General features: G+C 48.5%; 1 protein-coding gene across 3 annotated transcripts in view; it reads left to right on the forward strand.

Moving 5' to 3' along the window:
• Nucleotides 1-10,476: 10,476 nt before the first annotated feature.
• The window catches only part of TMTC1 (transmembrane O-mannosyltransferase targeting cadherins 1), a 188,301-nt gene continuing 179,261 nt past the window's right edge, over nt 10,477-19,516 (forward strand). For all 3 annotated transcript variants that reach the window (XM_040972266.1, XM_040972267.1, XM_040972268.1), the window contains exon 1: nt 10,477-10,784. In XM_040972266.1, coding sequence (XP_040828200.1) covers nt 10,477-10,784 — 308 coding nt within the window. The remainder of the gene's footprint in view (nt 10,785-19,516) is intronic.

The raw sequence follows: 19,516 nt of genomic DNA on the forward strand, positions 1-19,516 counted from the left end.
ATCCTCCATCGGCTTTTTCATTCCCCAGATGTTATAATGGCCAATTCTGAGCCAAGCAGAAACCAGAGCCAGGAACTTCCTGAGTGGTGAGGGCCCAAACTTGGGCCCTTCCCTGCTGCTTTTCCCAAGCCATTAGCAAGGAAAGTGGATAGAAAGTGAAGCATCTGGGATATGAACCGGTGCTCGTATGGGACACAAGCATCACAGATATTGATTTTATCTACTCTACTGCAATGCCAGCCCCTAGTTTTTTAAAGATCTTTTAAAAATCTAAAACTTTTTTTAAAGGCAGAGTGACAAAGAAGTGGAGACATACGCATACACGCACATAGATACAGAGAGAAGAGACAGAAAGACAGATTGAGAAAGCTTCCATCTGCTGGTTCACTTGCCAAATGGCTACAGTGGTCTGGAGTGGGCCAGAAGGAAGCCAGGAGCTGAGAGCTCTATGCAGGTCTCCCATGTGGCTGCAAGGGCCCACACACCTGGGCCATCTTCTCTGCCTGCCCAGACACACTAGCAGGGATCTGGATTGGAGGAAGCTAGGTTACAAACCGTTGCTCCAAAATGGAATGCCAGTGCTGCAGATGGTGTGCTGCCCGGCACCACCACGCTGGTCCTTGCAGTAGTTTGCCAAGAGGTTGTCTGAAGCAAGTTTCCAGGAAAGCTGCTCCACGGGATTGATCTGGGCAACATGGTCATAGAAGTCACAAAGCAGATAGTGAATCCTATCCGGGGTATGGAACCTGATTTCCACCAAAAGCCATTTGGACGTTTAGCAACATCAATTGCAGGCATACAAGATGATCAATGAAAAAATTAACCTGCCTTCAATGTATTGGATTTGAGGTCTCACTTGCAGTTGCCTTGGCAGGACCGTACCTGTGAAATGATTTCTTACACAGGCCAGACATATCTTCCCCTCCCTGCCTCTGAGCTTGTTCAATTTAACTTAGATATTTATTCTATAAATGTATTATTTTCAAACTTTTAAACTTTAGGGTAAACAGTGAATTTGCTCCCCACCTCCAAGAAACCCTAAACATCTCTGCAGAAATCCCAGCACTGCTTGATTGTGAATTCCTCTGACACCCACCTCTTCCATCAGCGATTAGGCGAAAGCCTAACCTGTTGGTCTGCTGAGCTTCAGGGCCACACAGGACAGCGCTGGTCTTGCTTAAGCTGGAGGAACATGGTTTATAACAGTTACCATTTCAGAAGCAGAAAAAGTATCTGTAAAGTCATAGCCTTCCTACTGCAAGGTGGCTGTGTTAGTTTCATTTTTATGTTTTCATTTTCAGAGGTGATTTGTATTTATTGCATTTACTAAGTTTATTCACATTCTTTATTTCCATACTGCCTTGCATATACCATTCAATATAAAGAAAGTTTTATCTTCTCTCCTCTTTCCCCAAGGAAAGTGCATCATTGCTTTGCTACGAGTTCTTTAAGAAGGAATTGCCTAAAGAAACCAAGTGTATATTAGTATTAACACCTTTGGCTTAGTTGATTCTCATTTTTTTTTTTAAATAAAATGTGGGAGAGTGTGTGTGTAATAGAGAATGGGTGTACACCTACCAAATGTGCATAAAGAATAATTGCACAAATTCGTGATTGCCAATTTGTGCTTTTCTGAGACCATTCTGATTTGAAAATAATCCCATGCAGTCATTTTTAATTTATACACCATTGTCATGAACTTTTCTAAGAGCTGTGGCAGGAGATAATTTACATACTAGAAAATTCTTTCTTTTTGAATGTATAATTCCCTGGATTTTAGCATTCTCATGGAATTTTGCAACCATCACAACCATCTAATCCTAGAACAATTACTCCTGAAAAGAATTCCCGTCTTTATTAGCAGTCTCTCCCCACTGCGTTCTTCCCAGCACTGGCAACTGGGTGTCCTGTTTCTGTCTCCATAGATTTGTAACCAGGCAATCTTCAAGGAGGCTTAATCACATAGCACCGTGTTTACCATTTAAGTCACTCTCGCCGACTTCCTCTATCTCTGTACTTTCATCTGGAATCATTTTCCTTCTCTTGGAACACAGCTCTGCAGGATCTGTTCCAGGGCTGGCTTTCTGGTACAGAAGTCTCGCACAGTGTCCATGAAGTCTTTCCTTCTTTACTGAGATTGTCAAGAACCCTGGAAACTGGGCTGGAGACAGAAGAAGCAGTGGCCAACTCTGAGTTCATCTTCTCTGTCACATTTCATGTTACCCCCATACACAGGAGGGGCCACCAGGGCTCCCTCTTGGGTAGACCTTGAATCCCATTGCTTTTCCCTTCCTGGTGCTTGGAGAGTCCAGGAGTCATACTCAGTTTCTCACTTGCCCCTGGAGCCCAAAGCGCCCAAGTGTTGGGTTTACTCATTATTTCCTTCTGGTTCAACATTTCTCTGAATTATTATCTTAGAGGAGGAGGCAAATGTGGCTTTAAATGTTTATTGATTTTCATTTTATTTTATTTGAAATATGGGAGAGAGAGAGTTTTCCGTCTGTTGGTTCACCACTACCACCACCCCTAACCCCATTCCTAAATCAGGCAAATGGGAATCATGCTGAAGCCAGGAACCAGGAGCCAGGAATTTCCTGTGTATTCCCCATAAGGGTGGCAGGGGCCTGGGTACTTGAACCATCAACTGCTGCCTCCTACATTAAGGATGCAGATTAGCAGGAGGTTGATCAGAAGCAAAATGGGGACTCAAATTCAGAAACCCTGATGAAGGATGTGGGCATGCTACATGTTGTCTCACTGATGAGCCAGATGGGTACCCATGTTGTTGTTTAATCTCTTTTGTATGTATCTTCAGAAGAGGAATTGATTGGGGTTTTCTATTGCACTTTTGCCATGCCTACAACATTGCTGGTTACTCCTGGAGAGTTCCACAAGGAGTTCAGTCCACTCTCTCCTCCCAGCAAGTAGAGCAAGGATTACATTCCAGGGCCTACTGCTGTTGTAGCACATAGATTATGCAGCCACTTTCAGTATTGCCATCCAATGTCACAGCACTGGATTCTGATCCTGACTCTTCTATTTCTGTTCTAACTTCCTGCTGCTGTGCCTGGGAAGACACTGGGAGATGGCCACATTACTTGAGAGCCTACTATGTGCTGCTTATGTGGGAGAACCGCATGTTGCTCCTGATTTGGGCCTGGCCCAGCATTGGTCAATGTCACTATTTAGGGAATGTCTTCAGTCAATTGAAGAGAGTTCTAGGTCAGTCTCTCTCTCTCTCTCTCTCTCTCTCTCTCTCTCTCTCTCTCTCTCTCTCCTTTTCAAATAAATAAATGTCTTAGCATTTATGAGCAAAGCTACATTAATTGGTTGATCACATTTTTTATGAGTATAGCAAACAAACACGTTTCTGGCATGTCTCCTGGGTTTGCCATTGCTGTCACTGCAGATACCACACCTTGATAACAGTTATCTGCATGGTGGACTCAGTAGAAAGAGAAAAAATGGCATCTGAGTGTTCTAGTAGGTCCAAGCTGGTCAGCAAAGATCTCATCCCTGGGAAGGTCTGTCTCTGAAAGCTGTAATACGCACAGGCTGGAAAAAGGCAGTGTGATGGTTACAGACTACCCAGAAAGAACAACATCACAGAGCCAATGGGAAGTAAGGCAGATGGAGAACGGGGCACTCACTGTGAGGCAAGACTCTTCACCTTGTCGTCTGGGTAACCGGAAAGACCTCAGCCTTCAACCCTTTCCCAGGTAAGCCTGCAAAGATGTGGAATCATTTCAATACCATCACCTCCATCACGACCCCAACACCACAATCCTGGCTGCCTCCTTCAGAATAAGGTGGCCAAAAACGAAAGTCTGAGGACATTTCCCTGTTTGTTTGTTTAAGTTATCGAGAGATCTGAGAAGATTCACGTCTTTCTATATTAGCTCACAGACACACAGGCCGAATCTCATTTCTTTGCTAAGATTATACAAGTCATTGGCTGATGGCAGGTGTTTTAACTGGGTCCTCTGTGCCCTGGACCACACATTCCATCTGCGGCAAGAGCAGCGTTTCTTCTGAGTCCACAAACCAGGCAGAGATTTCAGTGCAGGCCTGGCCTCAAGGCCATGCCACCAGTGCCCTCAGCAGCGGTGCAGCCCACACAGTGCTGGGAAGGACCCCCTTTTCAGTCTGCTGCTCTGTCATCATCCTCTTGATAGTCTTACCAATTTGGAGATGAGGAGCTCTTTCTATTCATCATTTTGTGTCAGGCCCACATGCTGTGCAGCTCAGGGATGACAATGGAGCAGAGTGGACCTCAGAGCCTGCTACAAGGAAGGAAATCCCTCTAGCAGAGTCGCTTTACAGTTCAATATAACAAAGTACGGCATTAAGTTAAACACACCCAGACAGAGTGTTACAGCATAGGATATAAAATACTGCATGCTGATTATTATAAAAACCAGTTAATATTGCTATAGTGGACTTTGTGACTTTCCTTGTTCTTGGGCTTCTCTTTTCTAAAATGCTATTAAGCTGAGCTTCACTGTCTCTGGACTCACAGTCACACAGGCACTCCTGCTGTGAGTATCTGGCAGCTCTCACACAGCAGCACCAGAGTTGGGGTCTTGCTATTTGTTTATTTGGTGGTGTGTGTGTGGGGGGGGTGAGGATTTGTTGAGACAGGGACAGAGAAGAGGATTTAGCTTTACAGTTCTGAAAGTGCCTGACGTTGCCTCTCTTTTGTAGGAGTAGTTGATGCATGTCTGGTGTGGCTGTTACAGTGGTGCTTGGGAGCGGCTGTGGGTGGAGTCTCCACCTCTGCTTTGGATCCCAGGTTCCTGTTCATGTGCACCTGGGAGGTAGCAGGTGATGGCTGGTGTGGGCATCTAGGGAATGAACCAAAGGATGTTGGTTTCTTATCTTTCTCTCTCTCTCTCTCTCTCTCTTTCTTTCCCTTTCTCTCTCTCTCCCTTTTACATAAAATAAAGCTAAAGAGAAAATTTTATTAGAGAAATTTTAAAATGAGAAAAACCCTATTCAAGGATACTTTGGGCACAGTCTGATGCCAAAGTGGCATATCCTGGTCTCCTTTTCTTGGTCCCCAGGGGTTGGAAGGGACACTGTGTGGCTCAAAGCTTGTATCATGAACGGCATTGTCAGACTGTCCAGTGCCAACACCCCAGGTGAACAAAGATACTGCCAGAAGGCAGGCCACACTGGGGCCTGAAGAGCTATCCAGCAGCCAGGGACAGGACGCTGGGTGGGTAAGGCCAGTCCTTCACTGCCCAGGTATGATGAGGGCCTCCCCAACCCCCTGACACACACGCACACATTCAACGTTGAAATTCAAAGCTGCAGAGCTCCAATAATGGCCAATCTTACCTCGTGGCAAGATAAGTGGCACTTACACTGGTTTCAAAACACAAGTGATTGCATGTGTATGATGTCATTAAGCTAAAAAGATCATATGCAAATAAATGCCCAAACCTCATCATTTTCTCATTATCTTACTGTTATTAGGCTCATGATCTTATTTCATCTGTCATGTCTGATGGGAATCCTGCCGAATGACGTGTTGTTCAGCGTCTCATGCCACGCTGGTTTCAGTGACAGCACAGTGGTGGCATGGTACCAGCCATGTTGTAAAATATTGACATGGTGGAGATAGCCATTGCACTATGGAGAGCCATTTGCACTATGGAGAGCTCTCTGCTGATCCAACTGTTACTGTCTTTCCAATGATGACAACATTAAAATAAATACCTGATAAGTTGTCTCAAAAACCTAAAATACATCCTCAGCTCTTGAATCTGGTGATTTTTTTGTTCCCCTGAAGAAAAACAAAACTAACTCTTCACACAAATCCTTTGCTTTAAGCTCAGTTTAATTTTAAATGTTAATTTGTTCAACGGTTTTTCAGCACTTCCTCTGACATTTCCTGGAAATTGTGGAGGTTGTGCAAGAAACCAAAAGTAGCATTTTGATTGATAGGCAATTAAAATTCCATTCATATGAAAACGGTCTTCTTGTGTGTCACACATAATAATGTTGACATCGGAGTTCTGAACCCACGTCTGTTTACTTTGCAGTGTCGCGCTGGTTTTCCAAACCAGAGCTGCTGAACTCTGAACAATTCTAGACTATCCTTGATATTGGTAGGGTTCAGAACACGTGTCCCCAGTTATGATACCTTGATCTACTGAAGATTTTAAACAGAAGGAATTCACAAATGGCGGGTGCAGAAGGCTCTCAGGATCTTCTGCAAAGCAGACATGAATACCCTCAGGTTAGAGAGGTTCTCCCTCTAGTCAGGAGAGAAGGGGCCTCTGTGAAGATGGGGACAGGCACAGAGCATCTCGGAGAAACCAGCCTTGCTGAGCAGCTCCCTGTGTACCACCTTGGACCCCTTTTTGTCCAAGTACATGTTCCCATGATTCTCTCTCCTTCACCCAGCTTAGTGTACAAACTAGATTCCTTAGGAAGGCTCCCACATCACATGCAGCTTGTGTTGGCTAAACCGGCTTGCTCTTCTCTTGTGAATCTGTCTTTTGAGACAGACACCCAGAAAGGGTTGTATGAAAAAGATCCTTCCTCCCCTTCCTGCCAATGAGTTTTGTTGCAGCATGCTTTTACCTGAACACGGCGGTAAGATGTTTACAATGCTTATTGCCTGAGTTCTGCGAAGTACAAGGTCACACATCATTTTTTTAAAACGATTTATTTCTTTTTATTGGAAAAGCATGGTTATGAACAGAGAAGGAGAGACAAAGCAAGACAGTGCACCTGCTTGTTTATTCTTCAAGTGACCATGATGGCCAGAGCTGAGCTGATCCAAAGCCCAGGAGCCAAAAGCTTGTTTCCAGATCTCCTACGTTAGGTGCAGGGGCCTAAGGACTTGGGACAGCTTCCACTGCTTTCCCAGGCCATTACCATTGGAGCTGGATTGGCAGTGGAGCAGTTGGTACTCCATCTGGTACCCCAGATGTGGGATGCCAGCACTCAGGTGGAGGCTTAGGTCACTATGCCAGCATGTTGATCCCAAGATCATTTTCGACACTCCCAAATGTTAGTCCTGAGCAAAAGTCCCAGAGGGGTGCTCCAGAGGTGGAAAGGGAAGCCAGGTTCCTTCCATGAAGAGCACCTTGTCACTGATGGAGCTGCAGCTGTTCTTGGCTGTGCATACCATTCTTGGCTAGGAAGCAGCCTGAATCAAATGTTGGGCCGGCTTGATGTACCGTCTACCCACCAGATGGACAGTAGGGTCGTAAGAATTTTCCAGCTCTTCCTTCTACTTTTCTATATTTTCTTCAAAGACAGATAACATAAGTTAACTCCATGCACATGTTTATGAATGTGAACGATGTCAACCCTTTTGCTGCCTTTCTGTTTTGTAGCAAACCGTTCAATCATTTCTTTAGGATACACTTGATCAGGCTCTACCATCAGACTGGAAAAATCCAGCTAGTAGTATAAAAATAAAACCAGCCAGATTCAAGGATACCTATTAAATCATGGTAAAGATTTCAACCAGGAACATTGTGATGTATACTGGCACAACAGCAGTGCAGTGTTTCGCAGGAGAAAGAGGATGAAGTTCGAATGGAGCCAAGCCAGGGAGCAGTGGCAAGGAGAGGACGGTGACGAAGAGGAGACGTCTAGAGTCAGAGGGGACACTTGCTGATTCACAGTGGACAGACGTGTCCTAGGGAGGGAGAGAGGTGGAAATGATCCTGGGCACGGGTGGAATCCAGGGTGAGGTCCTTGCCAATCTCAGTTCGCAGGGATGCGCCTGAAAAATGTTCAGACACCTGCTTCAAAGCTGTTCAAGTAGAGACTCTTGTTCAGCAGTGATCTGAAACGTGCTTGGTGAAGATACCTACCTGTCCTTGGTTTACTCGTGTTGTGTCCTGAGCTCTTGCAGGAACGTGGTCTGTCTTAATTTGCATGAGTGACTTCATCTGTGTGAGCTGCACAGTGAGCATCTCTGGTGTCCTTGTTTATGTTTAAATTGCTCTGAGTGGACTCACGGCTTCTGAGCACTTAGTACGCTTCTGATAATCACTAGTGCTTTACAGAGAATCTCAGAGTATCTAACAAGGATTACATTGCCTTTGGGAGGCCGGGGGCTCCTTGACAAGCCCCACAGAGAGAAGGGGGTGCATTGATGGGGCGTGAATCTATGAGAATCTCTCTGACATCACTACCTACACGGTTTTCCTATTACTCGATGCGTTCATAAATCAGAAATTAAGGGAGCTGATAAGCAAATAGCTAATTCAGAAAGGCATTTGCCCATTGGTTGGTTCTTAAAAAACAGATCTGAGGTTTCTTCTCTGTTTTAACCCAGCAAACTTCACTGTAAGCTGAAAATATTGTTAAGTGGAGGATGCATTGAAATGCAATTCACCTACAGAACGCAGTATCTCAGACCATGAGGAGGGGAGGGGAAGAGAGAGGAGGGAAGAAGAGGATAGGATGTGAGGAGTGCGAAATTTGAAGAATAGCTTTCATACCCTTCAGAAGCCGAGGTTGTTACCAGCTGAACTCCAGACAGATGCCACTGACCCCAGAGGGCACACTGAGCACAGACACCTGGAACATGTTGAGTTTTACTTTAGCTGCTTCCTTGGCGTCTCAGCTCTCACTATTAGAAATGCCTAATGGGGTTAAGCTGTTGGCTCTAGAAGCTGCTAGTAATTACCAGTAAGGACTGCCTGGTGATCGGTTACATTTGTTCCCATTTCGGCACGGCCAAGCCACTGCCCCACAGCCAGCTGATAGCACAGAAAGCTGGAACCTAGTGGTGGTACACATTTCCCGCAACTCCTCACACATACTTACAGCTTTCACCATCCAATCCTAGATTGAGCAAGCTGCAGAACCAAGGATGCCTGTCATATATTTTAACTGAATTGATGGGCAGGTGAAGGGGAAGGGTTGTAGGATGCTGTGTGGGCAAGCGGGGGACTGGGGTGATGCTTGGGTTGTGCGCACTAAAGCTATTGGGTGTTAAGAGCTTTGATGAGCGATTGGAAACACTGACGTTCAAGATTTCCAGTGGCATGTCTCAGCCACTAATTTTAAGTCAGCCAAAGAAAGACAAGGGAAAAAGCAAGAGGCGAAATGTGTCCTGACTTGGAATATGTTATTTTCAATTCATTGAATTCTCAACTTCTCAGATACGCCTTAATCAAAAAAAGCTTTGATAATGAGGCTTATAAATGCTTTTCAATTTCCTGCTAGATCATTGAGTTTCTTAAGGATTTTGGAAGAAGAGGAATAGTGACTTTTTTTTTTTTGCCTAGAGGCATCAAATTGCAGGTATTATCATCAATTACAACAAGGTGTGGAAATCCACACCCTGCCTGAGAGAATATAGTTTTCAAACCTGAATGAATGTTTGTAATCATCACTGCAGCATCACATTTAGCTAGGTATTGTAATTAGTTGTTTCAAAAAGAAAAGTGTTTTTCTGAAAAGCAGCAAGTTTGGAGCCAAGGGCCTTCAATCCATGCCGCCTTCTTCTTTTTGTTTTGTTTTTCTGGTATTGACTTAGAGGCTCAGAGCAAAACTGTCCGCACCCCAGGAAATAATCACCAGGCCCAAACGACCCAGTCAGGAAGGAAAAACAGTTGGTTACGGCATCTCCCTGCTTGTCTGCATCGTTTAATAAAAGGACGACAAATGTTTCCGATGCCTACTCAGCCCGCGCGGTCCCAAACCTGGGGCTTCGCTGAGTGCAGGCAGAGAAACGTGGGGCTAAGAAAGCAGCTGTGACCTCTTGGACCACTCCGGGGCAGGGAGATGCTTTCTCCAGGAGCATTAGGGAAAGGCGCCCTTCGCAGTTGCGCTCCCTGGGCAGGGCCGGCCACTGGGCGGCTACAGCTGGAGCCTCCGGCAGAGGTCCCGGGTGCCCAGAAGCTGGGATCTTTTGGAGAAGAGCAGACCCTGTGGCTGTCGCGTGGTGCAAGGGTCCCGACAGCCTACCTGCTTGCCGCGGCCCCAGGGGTGTCCCTGGAGGTACCCAATGGCACCAAGCAGGGGAGCAGCGCCGCGCTCAGCAAGGGAACACGGGGTACCCTTCCCGCCTCTCGCCTCCCCGCTGCACCTGCGCGCGGACCCTCACTTGGAGCGCCAGTGGCTCCAGCTTCCCGGAGCCAGGGAAGGGGCGAAGGGGGCGGGCGTGGTGGTGGTGGTGGTGGGGGAAGCAGCACGAGTCCCGGGATTGGGGTGGGGTGGGGGGGAGACCAGCGGGCGGCGAGAGCGAGCGGGCATGCGCAGTGGGGCGGAGGAGGTGGCGATGGCCAGAGGAGGCGGGGGTACTGCTGTTTATTTGCAGCTGGGCCAAGTCGGCGGCGCAGGAGGCGGCGGAGCGCGGGGCGCCCGCAGCGGGTCCAGCTGCCGCCGCACCGTGCCCGAGCGCCCCTTCGGGCAGCCGCCGCGCGCCGCCGGAGCCCCGGCAGGGGAGGATGCCAGCCGCCCGGGCGAGGCCAGGGCAGCGGCGGCGGTGGCGGTGCGATGGTGGTGACCGCGTCTGCCCGCGGCAGCGGCGGCGGTGGGGACCGCGCGCCCTCCCGGCGGTCAGGCTGCGGGCTCGCGCGGGCCGGGGCCGCGGCGCTGCTGGTCGGGGCGAGCTGCCTGTGCTACGGCCGCTCGCTGCAGGGCGAGTTCGTGCACGACGACGTGTGGGCGATCGTCAACAACCCCGACGTGCGGCCCGGAGCCCCGCTCCGAGGAGGTGTCTTCTCCAACGACTTCTGGGGCAAGGGCATGGCCGAGAACACCAGCCACAAGTCCTACCGGCCGCTGTGCGTCCTCACCTTTAAGTGAGTCCCCGGTAGCCCGCTGGCGCCGCTCCCCAGGCCCCGGGAAGTTGTGGGCGCGTCTGGGCTGCAGCCCTTTCCCTGCGCTCCTTCTCCCTCTCTGGGCTGCGCAGGCAGCTCAGCTCCCTCCAGGCTCCGCAGGCTCCTCCGCGCTTCTGGAGGCACGGGCTGGGGACTTCGGATTGAGTTGCTTTAAGGTCTGCGCTCCTGGCGGAATTCTCCCGTGCAACTGAGGGAGACGGCTCGGTCTGCGCATCCCAAACCCCCGGAACTGGGCCAAGAGAGCTAACTCGCGGGCCGTGCGCCTTCGGGAGGTGGTGGTGGCGGGGAGCGGCCGGAAGGTGGGAACGAGGCTTCCACATTGGGAATTCCTCGGAGGCTGCAGGGACGCTTTGGCGCCGAGAAGTTAGCCGCGCATTAATTAAAGCTTGCTTTCAGACGAGGGAAGCCTTGAGGAGCCTTGGGCTGTCTGGGCTGCCTGTGAGTTTTCGGGGAGGAGCAGGCGAGGGAACCGAAGGTGCCCCCCTTCTTCCCTAGTCCTCCATCAGCTCCGTGGTGCCGCGCGCGCTGCTTCCCTGATGTCCGCTCCACTGCTCGGCTACTGGGGACTGCAAGGTGCAGAGCAGAGGTGCGCTGGAGCGTGGGACACTCCGGGGTCCTGGATCATGAATCAAACAGTTTTGTATTGACAGTGTCCGAGTAGTGATTCAGCGTTTCTGCCGCAGGTTTCTGAAAAGGGAAAGTTCGCCCGAGGGCGTCCGGCTGGGTATTTTCCTGAATTTGGAAATAGGGTGGGGGTGGAGCTAGGAGGTAGGGTGGCCTCAGAAGTAGGCGGCTAAAGAGCCTGGTGTGAGAGAAGCAGGGCCCACACCAGGGACTCCACTCTTAAAATTTGGCTGAACACGGAGGCTGAAGTTAAAGCTCAGGGCGAAAGCGTGGAAACGTGGTGGGCTGGCTGCGACCAGCATTTTCACACCTTGCCAAGGGGTGTGCTAGGAGCCTGCGTGGATGGGGATCTGGTCCTCAGCGAAGCCTGCTCTTGCCCGCAGGCTAGGAGCAGGTTCCTGGGCAGGTGGCCCTGATGCCTTGTGGAGGGAAGCCATCAGAGTGGGAAAAGCTTGGAAGAGGGGTGGGGGAGGAGGGTAGGACTTAATTCTACCCTCCTGACAAGTTTGCAGTCTTATGGAGGCTGCGAATAGGGCACACTGGAGGCCACGGAGTGCATTTTGTAAACGTTGGACTCCTTGGGAAAGTTGCACTGGATTTCAACCAAGAGGTCAACCTGGTCTTGCAGAGTTGCGCGTAGTTTTTAAAGACATCTGAGGATACCTTAAGAGCTCCATGTGTGACGCAAAAATACACGTAGTGCTTGTGGACCGGCAGCTCTTCCGCTTGTCACTGTGGGGGTGGTTGACTCCTTGAAGGCACAGCGGGGATACGCTGGATGTGTGAACCCAGGAGCCGCCCCCCAATACCCCCCTCCCCTGCCAGGCTGCGCATTTTCCATTTCACAAATGTCAAAGTCACGTGCCTGTGCCTCCTTCCTGCTGGGCAGCAGTGTCCTAAAAAAAATTATCTGCTTTTGTTCCTAGTGGAGATGGCATGGACAGAGGTTAGGAGGAGGGCCCAGGAGGAGGAGGCAAGGCTGAGGAGGTGGAGGAGAAGAATTAGCTGTCTTCCAGAGGGCTGGAGGGGCACCTCGGCTGCCATGCTCTGTGCTGGCATCAGCAGCTTGGCCCTTGGTACCTCAGTGTGGATAGCAAATTTTTTTTTTCTTTTGCTAAAATGAACTTTAACTTAAAATTTTGCTTGAATAAGAGAGGGAGGGAGGAGGGAAGGAGGGAGAGAGAGAGAGAGAGTTGGTGAAAGCCCAGCTTCTTTATTCCTTCCAATTGTGTTGGATTTCAGTTGTATTCTGCATGATGCTTGTTGGAGCACAGCTCTGTGGGAATGAACACTCATTAAAGAAAGCCTGTTTTGAGGTAATTGTATGTTCCCATGCCGTTGAGTAATAAAGCAAACGAAGCAATGATATAAACATCATAGTAATTTACTCCCCTAAGATTGATTTGTTTGTTTCAAAGGCAGAGTGATGGTGGTAACAGGTGGGGAAAGGAGATCTTCCATCTGGCCATTCACTCTCTATCTGTAATGGCCAAAGATGGCCTGACATACACCAGGAGTCAGAAACTCCACCAGGTCTCCCACATAGATAGCAGGAGCCGAGGCACTTGGTCCATTTTCTGTTGCTTTCCCAGTGCATTTAGCAGGAAGCTGAACGGGAAGCAGAGCAACCAAGACTTGAAGCAAATACTTACCTGTGGAATGCTGGCACAGCAGGCTGCACTGCATCATGAGGCTGCTCCCCCTACCCCATGACATTTTGAATGGTTGTATTACCGTGGGTGTGACCTCTAGATTTTATTTAGACTTCCTTGTTATGAGTATTTCATGCAAGGCCATCTTGTCCTATGTGCAGATGTCTGAAGCTGCCACCGCAGTGAAGATCCAGGACAGTCTCCTGATGATGACCTGGCTGTCCCCATCACAGTAGGGGCAGGGAAGCCATCAAGCTGCCCATCTGTAACTTCTACAACAAGTCTCTGTTCTGCTAGTACAATTGAATCTGTGGATTCCTGTGCTGGGAACCTGCTGAGACTCACTGTTCTCACCCTGCGTGTTAGTTCAGGATGTTGTAGCCATTAGCAGGTCATTGCTTTTCATGGCTGGATACTAGTCCTTTGATGGATGCATCACAGTTTCCCAGCTCATCTGTTGAAGACATCTGTTTGCAATGCTTGAATTAAATTCTGAATAAAAATGGTAGAAGCATGTGTTGACAGGTTTTTGTGTGTGCTTAACTTTTGGTTTCTCTGGGGATAATGCGCAGGAGTGCAGTAGCTGTGTTCATGAATGGTGGTGGCACATTCATTTTTGTTGCGACTGCCCAGTCGTGCTGCATGTACTGCTGCCAGCCTTGCATGGGTGACCCTGCGTCCTTGCCTCCACCACTTGGTGGCACTTAGCATTGTTCCTGTCCTTTACTGTAGCCACCCTGACAGGTGCATTGTGAGATCTTTAGGAAAGTTTCAGTGCCCAACTGGCTGGGGATGTAAAACACTCTCTTATGTGCTTTTTTTTTTTGTCCTCTGTGGGGTTTTTGGTAAATAAATGTGCCTTTGTATATTCTGTCTGTTTTCAAAGTGAACTTTTTTTTTTGATGGTGGAGCTTGAAGTTCTTTACGTTCTAGGTACATGTCCCTTGTCAGATATGTGATCGGCAAATATTTTGTCCCAAGCTGTAGGTAATTATTTTGTCCTCATGCAATCTTTCCTGGTGCAAACCTCAAACCTATTTTTTTTTTTTTGTTAAAAGATTTACTGTCTCTGATTCAATGAATGTCTGTCTGTCATCCTGAGAGCTAGAAATTTCCCAAGGAGTACATGTTGATAAATGCATAGTGCTTTTTGCTGCAAAGGTGCTTGCATATGTGCTATAATAAATAAGCAAGATGCTTGCTTATGTAGTAAATACACTTGTCCCACTTGTCTCACATGAGAAATAAACTGAAGTTAGAATGAAGAAATACATTATAAGAGCGTTTGTTGCGGGGGTGGGGGGCGCTGGGGCAATGGAACATGAGGGCTGCTCAGGGAGGTGTTGTGGCTTTGGACTGCATCAGTTTAGTGAGATGAGGCCAAGCTGCTTAGAATTCTCTGAGTGGTAGCAAGCCTATGGGACAGTATGTAGGACTCTGGAATGGCCATATTCTGTGTTGGGGTGCCTGGCTTCAAGCCCCAGTTCTTTTCCTGATTCTGGGCACCGTGAGAGGCAGCAGGTGGATCTCTGCCACCCATGGGGAAGACTTGGATTGAATCTCCTAGCCCAGTCTCTGCTATTACAGGTATTTGTGGAATGAACCAACAGATGAGAGCTCATGCTATACTTTCTCTGCCTCTGCTTTATAAATAAATAGATGAATTAAAAATCAGGGGAAAAGTATTTTTCTTTCCGGGATGGTTGTGGATTAGAGCTGGTTATGAGAGAGATTTGAGATTTGCCAGGTTCCAGTTCAGTGGCTGTGATTGTGTTCTGAGGTGGGTGCAGGTTGCAGTGCTGAAGGGGCAGTGGGTGGATGGTTGGGCTACCAGCTGTGCCTGCACCTTGCTGTCCCTCCTTCAGCTCTCCGAAGTTAAGGTGTGGCTCTGTGGGGATGTGCCAGGTGTTTGCAAGCCACTTGCATCCCTGAAGTTGGAGCCTGAGGCCGTGAGAAGCAAATGGCATGTCCCAATTCATATGTGTATGCCACTTGAGCCTGGCTTTGCTGCCTTGAGCCCATCCACCCCATGCATCCAGAATGGCTGTCCTGCTGGGTTCCACCAGTGTGGATACAGGAGGCGCCTGGCAGTCACTTTGGCTGCCTGAACCCACCCCTTCTGCTGGATGTGTTTGGGCACATCTGTGTTCCTGCTTAGCCCTCTGTGTGTTCCTTGAAGTGAACTTAGGTGACTGGTAGGTTACTTTTTCTGATTGCATCTCATCTTCAGTCTTTCCATCAGATCACATCCAAGGGCGTGTGTGGATATTTTTAGAACAAAGTAGAGCAGAATCCAAACATCTGTGATAACTTAATCTGCCTCTTTTGCCTTTTTTTCATTTTTTGCTGTTTGATCCTTCACTGGCATGACCTGTTTGCAATTCAGAGATCAGGAGGAAGGTGTTAAGTCTCTGCATGGGCAATGGCATGACACAGAACCAAATCCCGTGATGCTTGAAGCTCACTCCTTGAAAACTGGCTTTCACTGATGCAAAAGGTGCTTCGCTTTCTTAAGTTGATCCCTCCCCTCCTTCCTCTTGGGACCCAGTTCCTTCTCAGTGTTAGAAGTACTCTCCTATTGGGAGAGCTATTTCATGTCTGTTGCAGCAGGAAGGAACCAGTAGTTTGTCGGTGTCCCAGCCAGGGAAGCTGAGGCCAAGGCAAGCACTGAAACCTTATTTCCTCTGTGTGTAGGCCATCAGATCAGAGTTTGCTCCCAAGCTTGATTTTGTTGGAAGGCTTGCCTTGGTAACATAAACAGAGAGTGCGAGTGGGTGGTTGAAAATGTCGGAGCTAAAAAAAAAAATAGAGCATCCTAATGTGTGCAGCTGTGAGGATGGGAGGCATCTTGGCGTTTGATCTTGGAGTGTTCTGCACCTGTTGGCATCTTTTTGTCACCAGGGATACGTCTGCTCTAGAAGGAGACGCTTGCCTCCATGCCCAGAGCCCTTATGAAGAGGCGAACATTTGCCTCTTTCGCTCTCTTCCTTGGGCCTCTGTGAGCGTTCATCTCGGGACAGCTTGTTCACTGATGGATGAGAGTAAGATGGGGGGCCATGCAGATTCTGTGGAGGAAAATAAATGATTCTGAAAGATTATTTGCCCTAGTAAGGTTATCTCAGATCCCGGAGAGGAGGAAGCTGTGGGTGCAGCCGGGGTAGATGGGTGTGAGGTAGAAACCACACTATGGAAGTACCAGTCTGGTGGTGTGGGTTGGGTGGAAAGTGAGAGGGATGTATTTTGGATTCGTGCGGATTTTTGTGTTAGTTCCTGAGTGGAGACTTGGAAGTCACTGCCTGAAGCAATCTATTCTCATCAACAAATGTGTTTTCCCTCCTCCTCTGTTGCTTTATTCATGTTTTCCCTAATTTTGTGCCAGAGGCATCCCACTTAAAAAAAAAAAAAAACAGGAGTGAGGAGTTGTTGATGGTGCCAGAGTTATGGGAGTGTTCCTTTTCTACGTGGTCAGACGAAGTTCCTGCCCACCGCTTTCTGTTTCATCTGTCTCCTGGCTGCTTCCGTGTTCTCATCTGTAATCTCTGCTTGATCTTCCCTTGCAGCATCCTGGAGCCCCTATCCACCACACAGGTTAAACCGAGTGACCCCAAGGCCTCTGACTGGTTGGTGTCTGCTCCCCAGGGCCCCTTTCCAGACCTGCGTGTGGCTGGATATCTTGGCTTTGTTGCATTCCCCAAGGGTTGCTTCATTCCCAGCCCCTTGCTCTGTAGAAGCAAACTCTCCTCTCTTCCTCTGGACTTTTCACCCTGGTTTGCTCTACTCTCCCTAATTTCTATCTGCCATCATTCTTTTTGTTGTTGGTTGTCATCTCCCCTTGTTGTAAACTCTGTGAGATGTCTCTCCAGTATTAAGTAGTTGGCCTAGCTTGCAAAGCAGGGGGCTCCAGAATTCCTGTTACAAGGAGTAGATATCTTTATCAGTTCAAAACAGATTGGTTTTTGAAATATTCATGGCCAACTCATCTTTGTGCCTGGTCAGTATGCAGGTAGAGCGTACATGTCTGTAATGTTCAGGAAATGCCAGCCTGGGTTATCAGTCTTTCTGCCTCTCTCAAAGAGAAAAGGAGAGACACTAGAGATCTTTGTGGGTGGTGCCAATGGGTCCTGCCTTCAGGAGGTCAAAAGGCAGCCAGAGCTCTGAAAGGGACAGTGGGGGCTTGCTGTGACAGGCAGTAACTGCTGTTGGGAGTGAGGATGTTCTGTGCCGTCGTGGGCGTGGGAGGTGTGTGTCATGGCATAAAGGATTAGTGGATGCTTGCTGCACAGTTCAGAGCTGCAGATACCAGGTGTGTGTTCCAAGCCAAGATGCAGCATCCCACTGGGGCCTCTCTCACCCTATTCTCAGGGGCAGTTTATTCATGCTTGTGCCTGGCAGTCCAATAGGGAATGGAAGTACCAGGAAGTACCATTTCTGGTTGGGTGACATGGAATACTGGGACGTGGAAATGCTTCAGCTGAAGCGTATGTGTTGCTGTGACATCCTCTCCTCCGGGGTCAGATAGGAAGCAATTGTTCTGCTGTTTGTGCTGCTTCCCGGGATTGAACATCTTAAGCACTGGGATTTCCGAGGACCTTGCCCTGCTCTTCATGATGTCTTCCTGGGATCAGACCCAAGTTGATGTTAAGGTGGAGGTGGGTCTTGGTGGTGCTCTCTCCTCTGGCTTCACAATGGAGCCTGGCATGCTGCAAAGATTGGTCACATGATCAGAGGGTCAGGACTGTGACCCTGGGGGAGGAAGAGGAAGGTGGAGATGGAGTTGGCCATAAGGTCAAAGATGAGGTCAGCTTGGTGTCTTCTTAATGGAACCCTGGAGAAACTATGAACTCTGTGGCTTGTCTGACCTTCCTGTTGAGTGCTGGGAGACCCTGCTGAGCTGGGTGGGTGAGGCATGCTGAAGCCTCAGACCACTGATACGCAGCAGTTTCTCAGACCACTTCCCATGGGTCTCTGCCTTTGCAGATTGAGGCTTTGATTCATTGAAGTAAAATACTCACAAGGCTGGGGCTGTGCTGACCTTTGAGAGTTATTCTGTAAACCCTACTTTGTTGTCTGTTGGGTCAGAAGTATAGGCGGCTTAGGGATAAAGCCTGGCATGATGGTTCAATGGCTAAATCCTCACCTTGCAAGTGAAGATCCCACATGGCACTGGTTCATGCGCCAGCTGCTCCATTTCCCATCTAGCTCCCTGCTTTATCTAACAGCTAGGAAAGCAGTGGAGGATGGTTCAAAGCCTGGGAACCCTACACCCACTTGGGAGAGACCCAGAAGAAGCTTCTGGTTCCTAGCTTCAGATCGGCTCAGCTCTGGCTGTGGCAGCCATTAGGGGAGTGAACCTGCGGATGGAAGATCTTTCTCTTTGTCTTTCTGTAAATCTGATCGGCCTTTTCAATAGAAATATACAGAAGTTTAAGTGGCTTGGGAATCCTCACATCTGAGATGGCAGGGAGTCTTGCAGGAGACTGTGCCTTCAGCCTCGGACATCTATATTGGCATGGGATGGTCGTTGTTGGAATTTCATTGAATTCACACTTAACCTGTGGAAACCAAAAATTACAGTTGGTAAATTGGTTATAGTTTTAACTAGGCTATGAGGCTTTGGACTGTTTGTTATTTTGCAAGTCTCTTAGTGGATTTGCTTCTGGGTTTTGCCTTCCATATGCAGGTTCTGACCTGCCTGTTTTCAGTTCTCTTATCCTCTCTTTGGCAGGGTCACTGCTGTTACTCTTCTCAATAATGACATCCACCTCCCCTCCCGTGGGGCTGCTTCTTCATGGCCGCGTGAGGCCGTGATGTGCTGAGCTCAGATCAGAATCATGCCTCTCGTCCTGGCCTGGGTGTCCAGCTGCTCTGTGCTCTGCTGCTTGCTTTGGTGCCTGTGGGTTACATCCTTTCATCCTTGGGATGTACTCAACAATGATGATTTGTCGATTTATTCCTGACGCTAGAGGGATAGCACAGAAAGAGCAACCAAAATGATTGAGGGCCTCGGGGATTTGCCTTCGAGGGGAAAACGGGAAGAAGCAGATGTTGTTATTTATGGGTTGAACAATCTAAGAAGACCGTGGAAACCACTTGTAAGCCTTGGAGAGCTGTAATGAGGGCAGTAGATGGGGAAGAAGGGAGAAGTAGGGGAAGCCAGGAGAATGTGCTGTGTGCTGACTGCTGGGCGGCTGAACTTATCGGGAGAATGGTTGGGGAACCTAACGCTGATGATCAGGGAGCACGTGTTATTTGCTTATTTTTCTTTTCCCTTGTTTGTAGTTCCTGTCTGAAAAGAATGTGTGTTGTATTACTACCAAGAAAGCTAGGTTTTTCTAATAAGCTTGGCAATTCTCAGCAGGTTTCTCCAAAGCTCCGAGAACTGCTTCGTTGATCTGTCACTGCCTTGAGTCACTTGGG

The sequence above is a fragment of the Ochotona curzoniae genome, unplaced genomic scaffold (genome assembly GCF_017591425.1).
Source record: "Ochotona curzoniae isolate NIBS_2020 unplaced genomic scaffold, NIBS_Ocur_1.0 contig_2235, whole genome shotgun sequence".
Classification (NCBI taxonomy): domain Eukaryota; kingdom Metazoa; phylum Chordata; class Mammalia; order Lagomorpha; family Ochotonidae; genus Ochotona; species Ochotona curzoniae.